This window comes from Dicentrarchus labrax, unplaced genomic scaffold (genome assembly GCF_905237075.1).
Source record: "Dicentrarchus labrax unplaced genomic scaffold, dlabrax2021, whole genome shotgun sequence".
Classification (NCBI taxonomy): Eukaryota; Metazoa; Chordata; class Actinopteri; family Moronidae; genus Dicentrarchus; species Dicentrarchus labrax.
This window is the reverse complement of record NW_026136721.1, coordinates 33,095,470-33,114,517: the sequence shown is the minus strand read 5'-3', so window position 1 is coordinate 33,114,517 and position 19,048 is coordinate 33,095,470. Positions and strand designations below refer to the sequence as shown.

The 19,048-nt window shown below is 37.6% G+C and overlaps 1 protein-coding gene across 2 annotated transcripts; it reads left to right on the top strand.

Moving 5' to 3' along the window:
• The first annotated feature begins 948 nt into the window (after nucleotides 1-948).
• Nucleotides 949-17,618, top strand: rac2 (Rac family small GTPase 2). Of its 2 annotated transcripts, XM_051384419.1 has the most exons (7): nucleotides 949-1,109; nucleotides 7,939-8,010; nucleotides 10,179-10,296; nucleotides 11,009-11,071; nucleotides 14,602-14,761; nucleotides 16,047-16,180; nucleotides 17,006-17,618. In XM_051384419.1, the coding sequence occupies exons 1-6, from the start codon at nucleotides 1,075-1,077 to the stop codon at nucleotides 16,175-16,177; spliced, it is 579 nt and encodes a 192-aa protein (XP_051240379.1). In that variant the 5' UTR covers nucleotides 949-1,074; the 3' UTR covers nucleotides 16,178-16,180; nucleotides 17,006-17,618. The 2 variants fall into 2 exon arrangements, with proteins under 2 accessions (XP_051240379.1, XP_051240380.1); XM_051384420.1 differs by lacking the exon at nucleotides 17,006-17,618 and having other exon boundaries at nucleotides 14,602-14,765; nucleotides 16,047-16,107.
• Nucleotides 17,619-19,048: the final 1,430 nt, after the last annotated feature.

Sequence of the window (19,048 nt, the reverse complement as noted above, 5' to 3'; positions counted from 1 at the left end):
AGCAGTCATTTGATGCTGTCTGATAAAAGTTTAGTCTCTATTATTTTATTTTGAAGATCATCTTCCTTCATGTCTTATTGTGGTGTACTAAGTCAGGCTGACTTGACAGTTTACAGAGGTCATAAGGGATCAACAGGGTGGTTTTGCACACAGCATCCTGGACAGTATCTGACTGTTAACGGTTGTTGGTGGTTATTGAAACTCATGTGGAACATCTGAAATGTGTAACATACAAAGACAACCTCTATAAAACCTAATATTGGTAATCTTACAACACAATTAGGACACAAGGATGACACTAAACACAGTGTTTAGTCATTACTGGAATAAGGACATTTGACAGGTTTCTCATGGTTAATGTAATACATTAGCTGCCTAAAAACTAAAACATGTTCCTACTTATGGAAGATTCAAGTAAATTGCCAATGTGAATATTGAACAAACAGGCTCTCTGCAGTACATGAGCTCTGGACATGATGATGAATTGATGATGAAAACAATGCAGAAGTGCCATCTAGTGGTAACAAAAGAAAATCACAAGTATAGTGTATAGCATGAGTGTGTTTGTGTATTGCTGTGGCTTATTCTCCATTTATTTATTATTCTCTTTACAAATTAAAATAAAACTTACAGTGTAAAATAAATTTAAACTAAACCGTAAAAGTGTGTGTGTTTGCCAAGTCCACAAGCGAACAAAGGAGGAAGTTTTAAATAAAGCCCAGTGGCATTGTTACTGCATGTTCCCCCTTTCAAAACTCTCCACGGCCATTTCACAGCTCTTTTTACCCATTACAATGGCGTCTTTTTCCACATTAGTAATCACATGTGTATTTTATACCATTTGAACACTGCTTGCATAAGTTCTGTTGTTTAGAAGAAGAAAAAAACAACCGGAAGGTTGGTGCAAAAATGAAGGAAGAGAGACTGAAAAAGAAAAAAGACAGCAAAGGGAGGGGAGTGAGGGAGGTGTGTAACAATTTCCTGTAGTTGCATGCTGATCTGCGTCTCTGAACCTTCCTCTCTGAGTCTGTTCCTGTCAGAGTGAAGAGCACAGACGAAGCGGAGCGGAACAGGATGCAGGCTATCAAATGTGTGGTCGTGGGAGATGGGTACGCCATTATTTTACTTTACCTACATTGTTTTAACTTGAGTTGCCTCAACTTACTGGATCAAGACATGTTAACCCAGCTGATGCATGATGGGGACTTTTGGCCCTAGGCTCATAATTTAGGGTTATTTGATAGAAATGTCAAAGATTTTCAAATGTCCTGAACAGGCTTGAGTGACAGTTTGATCAACTTCCGCAGTGATGTGGCTGTTTGATATGGCGTTTATTTAAAAAATGTGAGCCTACTGTACTCTTAAACTTGTTGAAGAGTACAGTCTGTCCGTGTTACTTGTGAGTCTTTAGGCGTGTGTTTGACAGCGCCGATACAGAGTGAGGGTGCTGGACTTACAGGCCACAACATGCAGGAAAATGCTGCAAGCTCAGAGCACAGACTGCTTAATGTAGATGAAAATCCAAGAAATGCCAAAAAGAGTGGCTCATAAGACACAGAAAAGAAAAGAACAGAAGGACACATAAAGGCAAGTATTTCGTTCAAGTTGGGCATTTTCAAGTCTTCAGTTTTAGAAAAACTGGTGAATTTATTCAGTTTAAATGATTAAATACACTGTCTCAGAATAAGTTTGGACAATGTGTCTTCTACCAAATTAGAAAAAAACAACTTCTACACAAGGGTAACTTCAAGGGTAAGAACCCTTGAAGTTCGGGTGAAAGGGCCGGCTGTCATGATGGGGGAAATTGTGAAGCGGAAGTGCTGTAGTTGCTGCAAGAGTTCAGTAAAGTTACAAAACATAACACATTTACAGGTAGCACACAGCAACTGTAGCTCCATTGCCTTGCGTGTATTGAGCTTCCTGGTGTGTGCTGAAAGTGACACTGTGAATCAAAACTGTACAGTGAAGAACCGGGGGAGACTGAAGTTTGTAAATGCCTGAGACAGTTTGTGTAGTTGTGCTTTACTTTAGCACACTACATTCAAAATAAAACTGTGTCTATAGATGGTGACTGACTTTGGTGATTTTCAGCTATGATTTGGAGGTGTACACACTCAAAAATGAGATTGGAGCCTAGAGCAGGGAGTGGTGGAGGAGGGGAGGTAGTGTGATACTGTTATAGAGCCACAAACTCTGCAAATGGAGAAGGGAGGTTAAGGTGGATGAATGTGAACATCCTCATGCCATGGATTTTTATTTATTTATGTATTTAATAACAGCATCTGTCATGGCTACTGTCCAGAAGTTGATGCAGATTGCAGTCATACTCTCTTTTTACAATACAAAGGCAAGCAGAGAACATAAACACTGGATGAAGTAATGTGAGGAATGTGAAGAAAATCATGTGTGGACAACTTAGAGACCTGCACAGTTATATACCTGTGAACACCTGGTCAATCGCTGCAGAAAGTACTGATTTGTTTGTTTTGCTAAATTGCAAAAAGTGTGGAATACCCCTGTTGATACGTCTGAAAGATCCTTTTCAGATACGCCAAACAGCGAGGCTGAGGGAGTTTTGGTATACTGGCCTTACGACAGATGAGAAGCTGTTGAAGCTAGTGGTGGTGTGAGTAATTTCTGCCATGACTTTCTATTTTTTGATCCACTCAACGTTGCAACCTCTGCAAAAATCCTCTGCTGCATGTAGCAGCAGTTTGAGCTTGGGGCGCCACCAGTTTCACAGAAGATGAACACTGTGCAGGTGGTGGAGCTTGTGGAGCCAGTACAGTCTTTTAAAAAGAAACACAGTAGTCCCATTGTCTGTGTGATGTGTGAACACATGTCTGTTTGTCTATGTATAGGACTAAAGTCAGATGTCAAAAATTAGATTTAAAGGTTCCAGTAACGGCGAGAAGAGGAAGTTGGTCTCAGGTTGAAGGGAAGTTTGCTGTCTCTCAGCAAGTCACTGTGTACATACAAGCTAATATATTTCTCATATATAACCCTATTATAGTGTTGGCCTGTTGGATGGGTGGGCAGTTTCACTAGAGTTTAGTAGAAATTAAAATGTCCATCTTAATATACATTTATACAGCATTAAACATACAATTCTACAACTTCTTAAAGGGGAGTATTCCATAAGTTGTTTACATTCAGTGGTATTTACCAAAGCACATTAGGTGTATCCTTGAGGTCTAACAAACGTATGGTGTGTGTATTTCCTTCCTCATAAACATTTGGGAAGCCAGTTTTTTATTTTAAAAGTAGCTCTGTTTAAATCGAGCCTATGTTTACTGGTTTGCAGTTTCTTCCCTGTCTTTGCTGGTGCATTGGAGCATATATTGGCGTATTACCGCCATCGACTGATCAGTGGAATTGTGTGACAACATTGGTCGTACTGTGTAAAATCAGACAACCAAACATTACTGAAACCCACAGAACTTTACAGTATTTCAAATTCTAGTGGAGATCCATAACATTCCTAAAATTCCAAATATGGCTGCCTGAATTGAAGTAAAATATGTATACAATCATGAGCAAGACGACTATTTGAATATGAATATTTTAACTCACTGGAATGATTCAGCTGTAAAAAGCATGGAGTCGTGGGTTTATTTCACTCAGTGTGAAATGTCATACAGATTCTATAAAGAGTAGGAACAAGCTGATGTAAATATATATATATATATATATATATATATATATATATATATGATACAGTAAATATATCAGCTAATGACAGAGCAGAATATTATTATAATAACCTTAAAGGCTGGGAGCAGCCTATAAACAGCTCCACATGTGAAGAATGGTTCACACATATGATAGGCCTGTACGTTTTTTATAAATAAACTGTGTGAACATATTGTCCAGTGAGCAACAGAGTTAGCAAGCGAGCTAGCTGACTGCTAGCTCAGAGAGCTATAAGGTAACATACAATCCTGAGAGCTACTGTAACTGACTAGCATGTTAGCGCTTAGCTCGCCAGCTGTGATTTACCAATTGGCCCTGCAAGTAGTCACCAAGCCTCTAGCACCATTTAATTCGATATTATTTCATAATGTTTTACTTTCTGGCGTGAGCAGGCTTTAAGATAGAGACACAAAATGTCTGTTTGAGGGTAAAAAAACTACAGATATACTGAAAACATAGAAAACAGAAAAGTTGATGGAAAATAAGATTAAGAACAAAGGGACAGAGCGAGATTAGGGGCCGAAGACTTCTTGATAGCTCAGTTTGGCTGGTTCCTGTTTTTGGCACAAACTGATGCTTCTGAAACAGATCAGTTCCTATTTGACTCAGACACAACCACAAAACAAACACATGCTTGCACTTCTATACTTGTGAGAGCCTTCACTGACGACACCACACTCTTCAACCCGTAATCCTAACTTTAACCATCACGTAACATGCCTAACCCCAACCTTTACATTTCTACTAAACCTTATTCTTAACCGTAAAACCAAGTCTGACTCCTCAAACTGCCTTTTGGAGAAGTTACGACCTGACAACATGGCATTAAACTCAACTTCTACAACTCAAACTGGCCCTCACAAAGATAGAAGTACTCTCTCACTCACACACACAGCCGGTAGTTGACAGCTGGGCTGCTCATTCCACTTCTGAGTCATTTTGTTCCTGAGTTGGCCTTCTTAAAAATGCCAGCATATGAAATGCAGACCCTGTATCAGTTCATAAAGTCAAAAGTTGGTTTGTCAACTTCTCTTTAAAGGGTCAGTCCACCCACAGCACAGAAAGATATTTTTTCTCAGTTATCTAGGGGTATCTATTCATTCAGACAACTTTGTTGTATCAGAATATCCTTCGCTGAGTCTAGTTAATGGTTCTGCCGCTACCCCAGAACAATAGGGTGGAGAGAAATTTACATTTTTGTGCTCGGCTGTGTCTGAAATAACACTAACAGCTGTTAGCAGTAGATTTTGGACAGATTTCGGACACTTATAAAATCAATGTTGTGCCATCACTGACAAACGCAGAGCCACATAGATGGATCGCATTTGATTGTGTTATTAAGTTATTAAAACTACTTCTTCAGGTCATTTCTGAGGGCAATGTAAAGAACCTAATCTAATAAAACTGAAATAAAACTGAAACTATCTGCTTGGCTAAACACCAGATGGTAATTTTTTGTATGTGTCTGTGATAGGCGTGAAGTCCCAACACCCCCAACTTACTTTATAAAGTCACACCATGTTATTGGTGTCAGAGTACAGAAACATATACTCACTACACTTTTTTGGGGGGTTGTTTTTGAACCTGTGGCCCAAAATAACCATGTATCTCCAAATCATTTATGTCTGGTTGTAATTTATTATGGCCTCAGTAAATATGTCTAGTTTTGAACACTTTCCCATTCTGCTGCTTACCTTTGCATTTATGTGTAACGTAGCTTTCCCATTTCCCATTCCAATCATGCACTATTCATTGGGAGCGCTACAATATAATATAATAGTGGGCTTTTTCTTTTTTGAGCTTTCAAAAAGTACACTGTGCAGGCAAATAGCCCCCTGAATACTAGTTCCAAACAATGGATGTCTGAGCTGAACTAATATACTTAGGCTGTTCCTCTCGCACCCCCTTTCTGAGCTGATCTCTGAAAAAGGGTTTCTAACCTAATATTTAAAAAAAGAGCTTCAGCAGTGGAAAACCCCTCTGCGTCATTGCCTGATGATGAGGATGCCTGAATCATGCATCACTGATAGCTGTGATTCTGAATTGACTGCTACCTCATAACTCCACCTTTCATAAGCTGGTGCTGTTGATGTTGTAGATATGAAAAGCAAGATAAGAAAAGAAAATGTTGTCTTTGTATTACAAAATATCTCAGCTCAGGGTCCACTTACCAGCCTTTTCCAGAGCTTTTCACCGCATCCTACAGTCTGCATCTGTGGATGGAGTTTTAACTGAGAACAACCAAAGCCAAACAACAACTAAGGACCATTATTCACCAGGGAAATGTTACAGTCCCCCCTCTTATATACGTACCTACCTGTCAGAATAACAACTGAGAAATACCATCCACTGTTTCCAATGCAAAACTTGTTTGCAGAGATATCTACTGAAGTTAGTGTGCTCACTAGCTAGCTTTGGCCTGTCCTGTCTCCTAATAGCACTTTGTACCTCAGGTCATAGTGAGTCACTGTCCAGTCTTCCCTCAGTCCAACAACACCAATGTGCTTTTCTTGCTGTAACCCCCAGCCATGTCTTTTGTCTAGTCCTAGTGAGAGCCACAGTAAATCACCCTGCATTACTGGGCTTCATCGCTCTGCTGTGTTCGGTCCAAGTCTGGCAATGTTCACTGGGAGGATACTGAGCCTGGTTCCGGTTCTGGTGCCCATTCTGGGCATGGAAACCTCCTCTGCTAGCAGTGTAAACACTCCCCAGAGTCTGCTAATAGAAAAGCTGGCTGCATGGCTAAGCTATAAAGTTTATTCCTTCGTTATTTATAAATTCAGCGCTGGGTTTCTCTGATTTAATTACATTTGATTGACAGTGGCATCTTCTGGCAACCAGAGCAAATAACCCATGAGCTGTCATCAGATTCATCTATTGCTGAATTCTGATTGGTAGGTGGGAATATGTGACCTCATCTTTTCCAATAAAGCCCCTCCCACTTCAAACGAGTGAGAAGTGTAAATCAGTGTCATCTTATGCTTGTGTATAAAGCGTTGGCTTCCAGTCTTTATACCCTCCAGCTTTAAAGGGCGGTGGTGGAGAACTAGTGATTGTAATTGTAGGTGATGAGCTGATGGGCTGCTAGAAAATTGGGCAGAATCTGGATTTGCTAGGGCACGTCTGCTTTGTGCTTACAGCCATTATGTGAGCAAAAGGGTGAGATTTACTTGTAATTGTAATAGCATAACATAACTTAGAAAAGAAGCTGTTTCATATCTTGTTACTATATACAGAAGAATTTGGGCCTAAATATCATCCTCATAGACACACCTCAGGTAAAACCTTTGGTCTCTTAGGTACAGATCACCTAGTTTCATGACAGGCTCTTTCCCTGCTTTGCTATTTCTGATTCATTAAAGCAACAAAGGTTATGCAACTCCTCATAACTTCTTATCAATCAGATTTATCCAGAATGTTTCAATGCCTTGGTGAAAACAGGGCACGAGTTTTAGTGTTGACAGGAAAAATCTTTGGAACAAAATAAGAACAGGGCCGGTTGATACTTGTTGGATCATCTCCTGCATGCAGCCGTTATCCCTGTGGATGTTGAGACAACGCACTCAGTGCTCTCCTGCAATGTTATTGAGACTAATGCATTTGTCTGAATTATAAAATATGATATTAAAACTAATACTGAGTAGAACTTGTGATACTGTACATGTGATGATTGCACTCAAGATCAAACTCACTCATCTCTCATCCCCTTCCGTTCTATAACTGTGTCCTAATTCCGCTCTACACACAAAATCTAACCAGGTTTTGAGTTCACACAGAATTAAACACCCAAGGATGTTATTTTTGTGTGTGCTGATGATATACAACACATTGCACAAAGAAAATGAAGGAGTTGTTCACAGCTGAGAAAAAAAAATGTATAGCTGGTAGTGAAACAACTTGACCCAAAAAACAACAAATATAGATAAAAGACCTTCCCCCTTTGTGAACGCATGTCAATTACTGTACATATGTATAAAATGTATACAATAACTGTTAGTTAAGTAACAGTATGCTGATTTTTGGTATAATAACTCTAACTAAAAAGAGGTAAACTGTGAAAATGAATGTATTGTACATACTGTTGTTTAGTTTAGGTTAGTATGTAGTATGGAATTTGCTAGAGCTAATGTCGGCCGATAAAGCCCTGCCTACCTGCAGTCTTTCTGCAGTCTTTTCCGTTTTTTAAAGCCTGAAATGTGTCAATGTTAATGTCTCACTGTATGTGTTTTTACTTGTGTGATATAGAGCTGTGGGAAAAACATGTCTTCTCATCAGCTACACAACCAATGCCTTCCCCGGGGAGTACATTCCTACTGTGTGAGTATGAAGCACGCAGACACGTGCTCTCTCTCTTTCTCTCTCTCTCTCTCTGAAGGTACATGAAAAACATACCGTTAATTGCATGTAGGCTGCAGGTAAACAAACATGCTGCACCTTCCTGTATGAACACTATTGTAATATGTGATTGTGATAGTCAAATTTGCTTATACACACACACACACACACACACACACATACATCAGCACATCTGCAGATATGTGATCGTGTTAACATTGACAGGTTTGGGCTGGCAGCAGTTAATAAAGCACACTTCTTCCTAAAACACTTTCTTGGTAAAAAGGTTGACAGGTAAACAGAGAAGCAAAAAACGAAAACAAACTTTCTCCTTTGGTCCAACAATTAATGTTGCAGTGCTTGTGAGCAAGGCACTGGTTTTATATTTAATTTGATTATTATTATTTAATAATTAAAGTAATAAACCTAATCAATATTATAACTTTCAAAACAAAGTTAAAAAGTGCTTTACACAGGAAGGGTTAAAACATATCAGATCTACAAGATATAACTGAAGAATGAGACTAATAAAACAGACAAAACATATAGAAAAGCTGAAAAATAATAAAATATATTTGTTTAAGTGTCCTCTTTAGTCTTTAACTGAAATTTAGGAAAAAAATGCCAATTAAGTCCTTTAAGAGTAAAACAACAGTAAAATATTAAACTCAACTCTAAAACTGACTGGTAACAAGTGAAGAGAGGCTAGAGAGGGTGGTATGATATTATCTCTTTATTTAAAGCCTCTGGCAGATGGCATCAGATGAATATGACCAAATACATGACAAGGAAGCAGGATGTTGCTAAAACAGAGTTGTGTATCTCCGTCAAAGTTGCAAAAGGGAACCATGAATTGATCAATGAGATGACCCAAGTCTGTACCAATGCCTTGTTGTTTTACAATCAATGGGAGGCACTCATTGCTCTTTAGTGTTGAAGCTAGTTTGTGATTGTGCATGTTGTTTGTGCACCTACAGGAAGTTAAAGAAAGTGACTCCCAAAGCTGATGATGAGACTGTAGTGTTCTAAAGTGACCACACGGGTGCAGTGCTGCCTAAATATTACAACATAGAAGATTGCAGCGGCTCTGTACAGTGGTGAAAGAAGTAGCCTACTCATATACTTTTACTTCAGTGAAAGTAGCAATACTAAGTATCAATTAAAGAATAAATACTGTGAAGTAGAAGTTTGTGCTTGACTGTGAAGTACAAGTAAAAGTATTATCAGCAGATTATACTATATTATACTTAAAGCATAGAACATAAAAGTACTCATTGGGCAGAGTAGTCCCTTGGAAAGTCTTATATTGTATTGTGTATCTATTGTAATATCACTAATGTTGTATTGACATATAAGCAGCATTTTGGTTGAGGTGGAGATCATTTTTACTACGTTATACACTGTTGGGTAGTTTAATCTATAAGAATGTACCATACTTATAAACTGATAACATGTATTTAACATTATAATCTGCAACATGACTTGTAACTATGGTTTTCAGACAAATATAGCAAAGTAAAAAGTACAATATATAGAAGCAAGCTATAAAGTAGCATAAAATAGAGATACTCAAGTAAAGTACATTAACACTGTATTTCTCTTAACCTGAGTAAATGAAAATTTACTCAAGTAGAGTACCACTGGTTATTTCCTTAAACACAGGTGTTTTAACAACAGAGGCCAAAGATATTATGTAGCCTATTTTTATGGCAAACAAACACAGCGAGGGAATAAAAATGCCTGTAATCGTTACAGTCCACGGACTGCTCATTAACTGGGCAACAACTAGTACTTTACTACTCCTTTAGGTTTAATGAGCCAATTAATGTGTTAAACAACATATTTTTCTGACCTCAAAGCCCCTTTTAAAGCTATATAAACAAAAGAGTTGTCAGTATTATTAGTGGTCATCCCAAACTCTGTTCAGTATGCCCTAATAAACTTCCTTTTCTATGTTTTCTTTCAAAAAAAGCTTATCTTTTCAGGTCTCGTATGACTTATGTTTAATTATGCGGCCCTACCTTGGCTTGATGGCATTTCTATGGCATTTATAAATCAAATGATTGATTATTTAAAGAATCAATAAAAAGAAAGACCGGCTCACTGACTAATTGATTGATCACTGATCTATACCCCCCCCCCACACACAGATTTGACAACTACTCAGCTAATGTCATGGTGGACAGCAAGCCAGTCAATCTGGGCCTCTGGGATACAGCTGGACAGGAAGACTACGACAGGCTCCGCCCACTGTCCTACCCACAGACGGTATATCATCACACACACACACACACACACACAGAGAGAGAGAGAGAGTTCATTATAAAAGATAAAATCCACTTTGTCTCCCACTGTGAAACCCGGGAGAGTTGAGATTACAACTGCCAGATCCATAGGCAATACCAAAGCCTGATTGAGCTACATCTCATTAAAATAAAAGGTGAGGAAGAGTAAGAAAAAAGAAAGAGGAAGCTGCTTCATTTGTGAAAACCACCATTTTTAAGATAGAAAAAATATACAGAGAAATACCTAAAAAATATTGTTCACCTTATAAAATAACGTGTGTAATACAATTATTAAATGGAACAAAACAAATGTTGTGTAATATGCAAAAATGCAATATAATACATTTATACCCTTATAGATATAAAAACATCTATATTGTGACTGGCACTGGCGAAAATTAATGTAAAATCTAAGATTATTGTGTTGGTGTTGTGACACTTACACTTGTACCCTAACACTGACACCATTTGCCTCTGAACAGTAATATTTTGTCAATACAATGACCTGAAACCCACTGACAGTATATTACAAGTCGCTTTTATTTTATTTTGAAACCAAAATGCCAATACAATAAAAAGAATGACATCTCTTTACTTTATGGATTGTGCTTTATAGCTTTTGTTAGAGAAATGTTGCAGTATGATCTGCCATCTAATTTTCTCTCTCTCTCTCATCTCATTGTCTATCCATCTAGGATGTTTTCCTGATCTGTTTCTCCTTGGTTAGCCCAGCGTCGTATGAGAACGTTAGAGCTAAGGTGAGTCTTGTCTCTGTGGTACATCATTATGAAATTTGTATGTGTCATTATGTATATTTATTTATTTATTAATATATATTATATTTTAGTTTGTTAAATGAAGTAGTAGTGGTGAAAAACTGATCAAAACACCAGGATATAATAATTTTTGTGTAAAATACATTTACATGCATGACACTGATTAATTCAATTCTATTCAGTGTTATTTGTATAGTGCCAAATCATAAAAAAAAAGTTATCAGGACACTTTTCAAACAGAGCAGGTCTAGGACTGTACTCCTTATAAAATTATAAAGACACAACAATTCCCACCATGAGCAAACACTTGGCAACAGTTGCAAGGAAAAAGAGAGATAAAAGAGATAAAAATAACTCATTGTAAGGTAAAAAAAAAACATCTTATGTCCAGGTGATTATACACTAATGAAAACATACCTATGAATATTTTTCTGCCTTTCCGCCAATAGATCCTCTTAAATCTTACACACTGGACTTTTAAATTAGTAGATTCCAATTATCTTTAAGAGCCCAGAATCTCATTTTCTGTCAGACGAAATGTCAAATGGTCACGTTCTAAATTTCTCCTGTCTGCAGAACCACAGGCAGCCACTGGCTCCCACTAAGTTCACTTAGACAATCAATTTGCAGAGTCCTGTGATATATCACTCAAAGCTTTAAATATAGTTTTAGTTAAATTTTCTTTATTTCTTAAATGTTTTGTTTCGTTATATGTAGTAGTGCAGTTGAGAGAATGTTCTGTAACATCGGCTTTAACGGCTAACTATGGTTAGAGAAAAATACAAAAACAAGGAAATCCAGCAATTTAAAAAACATGCAGTGTATAAAATGCATATTAATGCTTGAATGTAACATTTATATTGATTTATTGATTGATTTAAAGTTGTATTAATGGTTCATTTTAGCCAATGTTGATAAACATGGCTTGTTCTGAGATAACCAAAACATAACAATTCTTATATTCAGATGATTATACGCTAATGAAACATTCCTGTGATTGGTATATTCCATTTCTGCCAATACATTTTCCTAAATATTACACACTGGAAATCGAAGAGTTTCAGGTCTATACCTTAGATATACATATATCCCTTCATTCATATTCTAATCCTGTTTATTTCTATTCAGGGTGATGAGGGGTAAATCAAGGAGTCCTTCAATCTCAACACATTGAAAAGAACACCAGATTGTATGTGTAGCACTGTGAGATAAAACGTTTTATGTTCAGCACACTCATATCAAGTGCTTTCTACGTTCATACATTATCCATTTCCTGCGCTACAATGACGCAAGGATGAGTAGTTCAACCACCGAGTTCAACAAAAATAGAGCCTTTCAGGAGCTTTTCAAATTCAACCTCTCACAAAACCTCTTCAACACTATATCCTATAACATCAATACAACATAACAAAGGAAATAACATTAGGAATATTGATTAGTTTTGTTTTTGTATGATTCCTCTCTGCCTAGTGTTTCATTTTGAATCCTGAGTCACCATAGTAACATGGGACTTGAGTTGTACTATAAAGGGGGTGCTTGCAAGATTAGTGGGTATGGAGGGAAATTAAAAAGAAAGACCAGTTGATGGAAAAAATGTGGATTCTATAAATTTAAATTTCAGTTGTGGAAAGAAGGCTTAATAATTTATAATTGTGTTTTGCCTTGGGTACAAATAACCACATTACCTGTATGTGGTTGAAATGAGACTTGAATGTATTTTGCGCATGTATGATTATGACAGGCACACAAAGGCTAGAAGTTTTGACTGGCACTGTTTAACCTGTTTATATCTTCACATTCCTCCCTTCATCGCTTTCATAAAACAAATGTTTTTGTGAGTAGAGGTTGACACCTATTGACAGCAAGGCACCTGAGCAGCTACATTTCGAGCAAATCAAAGCATATTGAAGTAGTGCAGTATAGATCGACTAGCATCCTGTTCGCTCAATGTCCATCCATCTCCAATCAGACCGCATTTACTCTGTGCTGCATTACAAGACTCACAATCGACTGGTTCAAAAGGTTAGTGTAGGGGTTAATAACAGTTTTATGGTATAAGAAGAAAATTAGAGCTGTCATCTCATACCAGGCAACGGATTTACTGGACAACCTTGTGATCAGTACCGACGAGTGCAGTGTCGCTTCACTGTGGCTAACAGTGAAATATTGCATATAGTCACTGTGTTCTTCAGAGAAGTGGTATTTGGGGGCAAGTCCAGGTCAAGACTAAAATCATCAGAGACTATTCTAAGTCAAGTCTTTAGTCATTCATGACAAGTCACAGTCAAGTCTTAAGTTAATTGACAGTCCAAGTTGAATGCCTGAATGACGACCATTACAATTACATAGCATCTATGTTAATACTGTTTTTACATAGTAGGGACCAAATCCTTTGAATGCACATTTATTATTCTCTGATTTTACCAGGTCAAAATTTAAAACTTTGCTTTCAAGTGCTTAATTTTTTCTTAACTCTTAAGTTTAAAGTTTAAAACAAGTTTTAAAAAAAGAATATAGTATAATGTGTAGTGGTGCTGCTAAAAAAACAACATGCAGAGTTCAAGAAATACTCACTTGTTAAGTAAAGTTTAAAAACTTCTACTAGAGAATTTCCCTATTGGCTGTGACCAAGATAGCGTTTCAGAATTTAATTTAAATGTATTTTAATGAGACTTTAGAAGATAAAACTGGTAAGGGAGAAGGAGACTCAGGTCCATAATATTGTATTACACAGTGGACTGAAATTTCAGCTATACATGGTGAGACATTTAAAAAGAATTGACTCAAAGAAGCAGCAGTATGATTCATCAGGTAATACCCGTAATCCCCACATGTCAACTGACTGGCTTATGAGCAGACTTCTCCACTAAGCACGCTGGATTTGCCAATCAAAAACTACAACTATCACTGGCCTGTGCGTGCTAACAGAGTCTATGGTATTCTTTAACAGATAGCATCTCTCGTTTCCTTCCTGAGAAAAATGGATGGAGAGAGGATAGAAGAGGCATAGAGTAGAGTGAGAAAGCAAGAAAAAAAAGTGGGAAAGGGAGATATAATGTGAGAATGGAGACGCAAATGAGAGATCAGAGGGAAAGGCATGAGGAAAAGAAGGCAATATAGTGGGCGCCTGTGTGAGAGAACGAGCAAAGGCAAGAATTTTGAGAGAAATTGTAAAAGAGAAAGCAGCCAGGACAGGTCTGAAGATGAAAACCTTGCTCATGTTATGAAATTATTTGGAAGTTGGGGCTGAAACTTCAGCTAAAAAGCCTACACCTAACCACAACCATATATTATTCACATTTTCCATACCTACAGCATGCCATTTGCCTTTTGAAATGTAATTCATGACAATTTAAAAAAGCAGACTGACTCCTTCATCCACTTTTTTGTACCTCCTGGCCTCCAACCTCCTCTCGTCTCCCTTCGCCCCCTGTCGTTTTCTTCATCACATACCTTCTCTTTGTGTCTTCCCCTTTCTCACTTTGTTTGCCTTTGACTCTGCCCTCTGCCAGTGGTACCCCGAGGTTCGCCACCATTGCCCTTCCACACCCATCATCCTGGTGGGCACCAAGCTGGATCTGAGGGATGAGAAGGATACCATTGAGAAGCTGAAGGAAAAGAAGCTGGCACCAATCACCTACCCTCAGGGCCTGGCTCTGGCTAAGGAGATAGGTGAGTAGCACTCACAGGGTTCTTTCAGGTCTTGTATGGCAGAAATGTGTAGCCTCTTTGGCTGATGAAGGCTTGAAACAAAGCAAACACCTACCACTCAGTAAGCGATATCAATGGGCTACGTTGCTATAGAAATGAAAATATGGCCAATGTATTATAGTTTGCTATGATGTCGGTTGATTTATGTGTTGTGCTCTCAGCGATTGCTGCCATTACTGTGGTGATAAATTGAATTCACTGAGAGTAAAAGCCTGAATGGTTAGATTGATAATGGCCAACAATCATCCTCTCTGACAGATGGAAGTAGCCTATGTGATGTTATACAGTCGTAAAACACTAGTGTCATCAGTTTTTAGAGATAAAAAAAACCTTTAACCCTTTTGACCATCTAACGCAGATCAAGTGTATTTGCTAATGTAGCCCTGGCCTAACAAAGTTAGTGTAGCTTATGAACAAAAGGGCACATTTAGCAGCTAAACAGACAGATTCGGCACGGTGCCAGGATTTCAATGTTAGATGGGCCAAAGTAATCTAGGCTGGGCCTTTTAATGACAGGAATTAATATTGTTTGTATTCCTTTGACGGTTTCCAACTGGTAATCTGGCTAAGACAGAAATGTCTGATATCATGCTTTTGAAAGGCAACTAGCGCATCTGGTTGTTTAAGACACCTTTTACATATATTCTTTAAAAAACATTTTGATCCTATCATGTTATGTTTTGCCATACAGCCATTAATTTAGAACATTGATATTTAATTTCTATTTTAATAAATACCATCTTTTTTGGATGTTTTGGCTGGATTATTCTGCTACAAAGAGTTGCAATCCATGAGTTCTTGCATTGTTCTCAGATAAAATACATGATGTAATAAAAATATAAAAGGGGAAATCTTTACTTTGCAGCCAGAAAACCTATGCATAGAAAATGTCTCAGATGTGGCATGAAAATCTCCTAATATTGAAATCCATCAAATTAAGATTCTATTCTTATTCCTATTCTTCTTCCAAACTTCATGTTCGCCTCTACTGTTGGAATAATTGATAACCGCACAGCCAGATTCATGGTTTTGTTCATTATTCCAACTCTATGGGATGTCCCGTATATAGTATTTCCTTACAAATATGGTTTAAAAAGTGTTGTTTACATACTTGATACATACACAGTGTTAGTGTACAGACTTATAAATTCAGCTTTTTCACTTTGCCCTACTCTCCTTAGTAATTATGTTTCTATGTGTAGTTGTATTCATATGTATTTTTCTGTTTACAATTGTTTTTATATAGATGCAGTGAAGTACCTGGAGTGCTCAGCTTTGACCCAGCGTGGCCTGAAGACTGTGTTTGATGAGGCCATCCGGGCCGTGCTCTGTCCTCAGCCCACCAAGGTCAAGAAGAAGCCATGCTCACTGCTGTAAATGGTAAGTCTGCAGTAAACACAGCGAGAGAGGAGGAGAAGGATCAAAGGAAGACAGAGAAGAAAGGAACAATTGAAAGCTGTAGTGAACAAGTGAGGGAGAATGTGAGGGGTCACAATGATTAATTCATGTGCTTTTCCTGGATCTTACGTGTGAATTCATCACACACAACTTATGAGGAATCTTGATCACATACAGTGCAGCTCATCAGTAATAGATAATTCAAAGACTTCTTCTTTACCAAACATAGAGTTTCACAACAGGAGGAAGAGAAAGAATGCAAGTCAAAGAGAATCAGTTGCAGAGAGAGAGTCTGATAATAATACACAGAGAATAAAGGCAGATTCTTCTTAAATTATTTCACAAAGTATAATATGTGGAAGTTCCCTATTACAGCACTTGGATAATTATTTCTAAGCCTTCAGGGCAGGTGTCCAATTTGCCAGGAGGAGGACAGATACGTAATGCAGTGCACTAGAAAATACTGCAATAATTTGACAGACACCAATTCAACCCTTTTGTCTGCAGGAGATACATTAGCAACTAAAAAACACCAAAGAAAAAAGGACCTAATTCTGAGCTCTTTTCTTTTTTTAAATTACCATAATAATTGCAGAACTGAATACATCCCGCTGGCATTTCAATATGACAGGATACAAAGACATTTTACAGAGAAATTACAAAACGATCATTTCTTTGCTGAGAGAAAGAATTGCTTTTGTTCTTAACGTCGAAGTAGAAATGAATTTTCTTAAATGTCCTACATGCACTGAATTTCATTCTGTGTGTGATCTGTGATACAGATTCATGTGGTCTTCATTGTTTCAGGTTCTTGTAGGACGAGAAAGAAGAGAGAAAGAGATTCAGACTGCTGACCCTGGGGTTAAAAGAAGATGATTTGAAAGTTCTGTTATGTTTCTAATAGGAAACTACAACTAGATTCCACTAGTTTCAAAAAAATAATGCTTTTGCAGTTATAAGAAAACGGTAGCAAACCTTTCTGTACAGCATACTCTGAGACTGATTTTTAAAGTGCATTATAGACGCTATTACTGTGCATGCAACGGACTGCCCCTGTTCACACACTGTATATTCACCCTGTTAGCTTAGACGTAAGACCAGGAGCAGCCTACTAGTTTTATCTTATGTGCCAAAATTCCTGCACACCAGACTACATCTTACTGCCCATTTGGGGCGAGCAATATATACAGGTGTCTTGTGCAGCTTCAAATAATGATATTTGTCCTTGAGTGCAAACTCAACTTTCAGAATGTTTTACAACTGCTGTTTTAAGAGTGATGAACAATGATAAAACGTAAGGATCAGGAATGTAGTTTTTCTATGAGCAGGGAGCTGAACAATGTTGTATTTGAGTAAACGTTATTAGAAAACGTATGTATTTGTTGTGATATTAAAATTAAAGATATTTCCTCAAGTAAAATGTCTGCAGAGAAAATGTTATTCTTCACAGCTGACACAATTTTGGTAAAACACGTGGCCATTTTCCAGTTAGTGTCTTCCTGTAAGCAGCATCAGACATGCAGCAGTGAAATGAATGAGCACAGTGTGGAGGGTCTGCCTAAGGTAACGCTGATATATCTGAGTGCATTTCTACCATCTGCTACATCATCATCTGTCTCACTTTGCTTTCCTAGAGGGCAAGACATCAAGACAGTGATCAATCTGATTTATTTGTTTGTGCTGATTAACAGTGGATAACTGAATAAGGGTGTATATGGGGATGAGGCTACAGTTTTCTCCTCACCATGTGGGGAACATCGCTCATTATTCGCTTAAGTGTGTGCATGGTGTTTATAAGGGAACAAATAATCATGCATTGCTCAAAGGGTCTCACATAGCACCACGACTACCAGGGTTAAAGCTCATTCTATTCATTATTTCTATCATGATATACGTGAGCAAACAGTAAATGCCAAAAGAATTTCAAAGATGTATCTTTCATTATAAATCCTATGACTGTTCGTTAATGAATATACAGTAATGGGATGCAGAGATTAGTTTATGTGGCATCAGTATGTAATTTGTTTTACCAGTTATGTTTTAAGGGTTTAAGTATGGAAGCCCTGAAAGGCAAGTGATTTTTTTTTCTCACAATCATTTTTTATTTCTCTCTAACAGGTAAAATAGTTTTTTTCAAAATAATTTTTCTAAGATTTTATTTCACATGTTCAGCATGACTTAAACATATTAGTTAATGTACTTCTGCCCTCTTAGGATATGCTAATATAAATGATATCTTCATAGAGCGAGATAAAGCATAGGTAATAGGGACCCTATATGTCAAAGCAAGTTATGGATAATGGAACTGTTAAAAACCTGGGACGCTATACTCACTGAGATGTTAAGTGAACACTCACACTCGTTTTGTGCACAAACTGCAAACTTACTCATACAGTAGGTGTTAATAGATAGCTTTTTCTAAGAACCACGTCTCTGCGTTAAATCAATTTCTCTTTCCTTTCACCCTAAAGCCTCTTCGGAGGCTTAGCGATTTGTCAAACAGCAGCCATTAAAAAGACGTTTGGTCTGCAGCAGTGAGGTAGGCAGCCTTTTCAAACCGGATTATCCTTCACTTGATGATTACAGAAAACTTGCGGCTGACAGCTCAGATTAAGATCAATAGGGACGCTCTTCATTTGACAAGGTGTTAACGTGTTCTACCATGGAAGGCTTTCCTTTAATTGTGCAGGCTGAATTCTTTTAAACAGAGAAAAGCACAAAGACAGATTGAAAAGAGGTTTACAACAGGACTTACACAACAGACTTCATGACAATTTATGTCTCTGTGGTCACCATAAAATTCTTTCTGAATAAATCTCACTCAGCTCACTATCAGCCCTGCAAGCATCA

Coding starts and splice junctions, on each gene's coding strand:
- rac2 (XM_051384419.1), top strand. CDS start 1,075: ATGCAGGCTATCAAATGTGTGGTCGTGGGAGATGG. Junction 10,297..11,008: donor CACTGTCCTACCCACAGACG/GTATATCATCAC, acceptor CTATCCATCTAG/GATGTTTTCCTGATCTGTTT. Junction 11,072..14,601: donor ATGAGAACGTTAGAGCTAAG/GTGAGTCTTGTC, acceptor GCCCTCTGCCAG/TGGTACCCCGAGGTTCGCCA.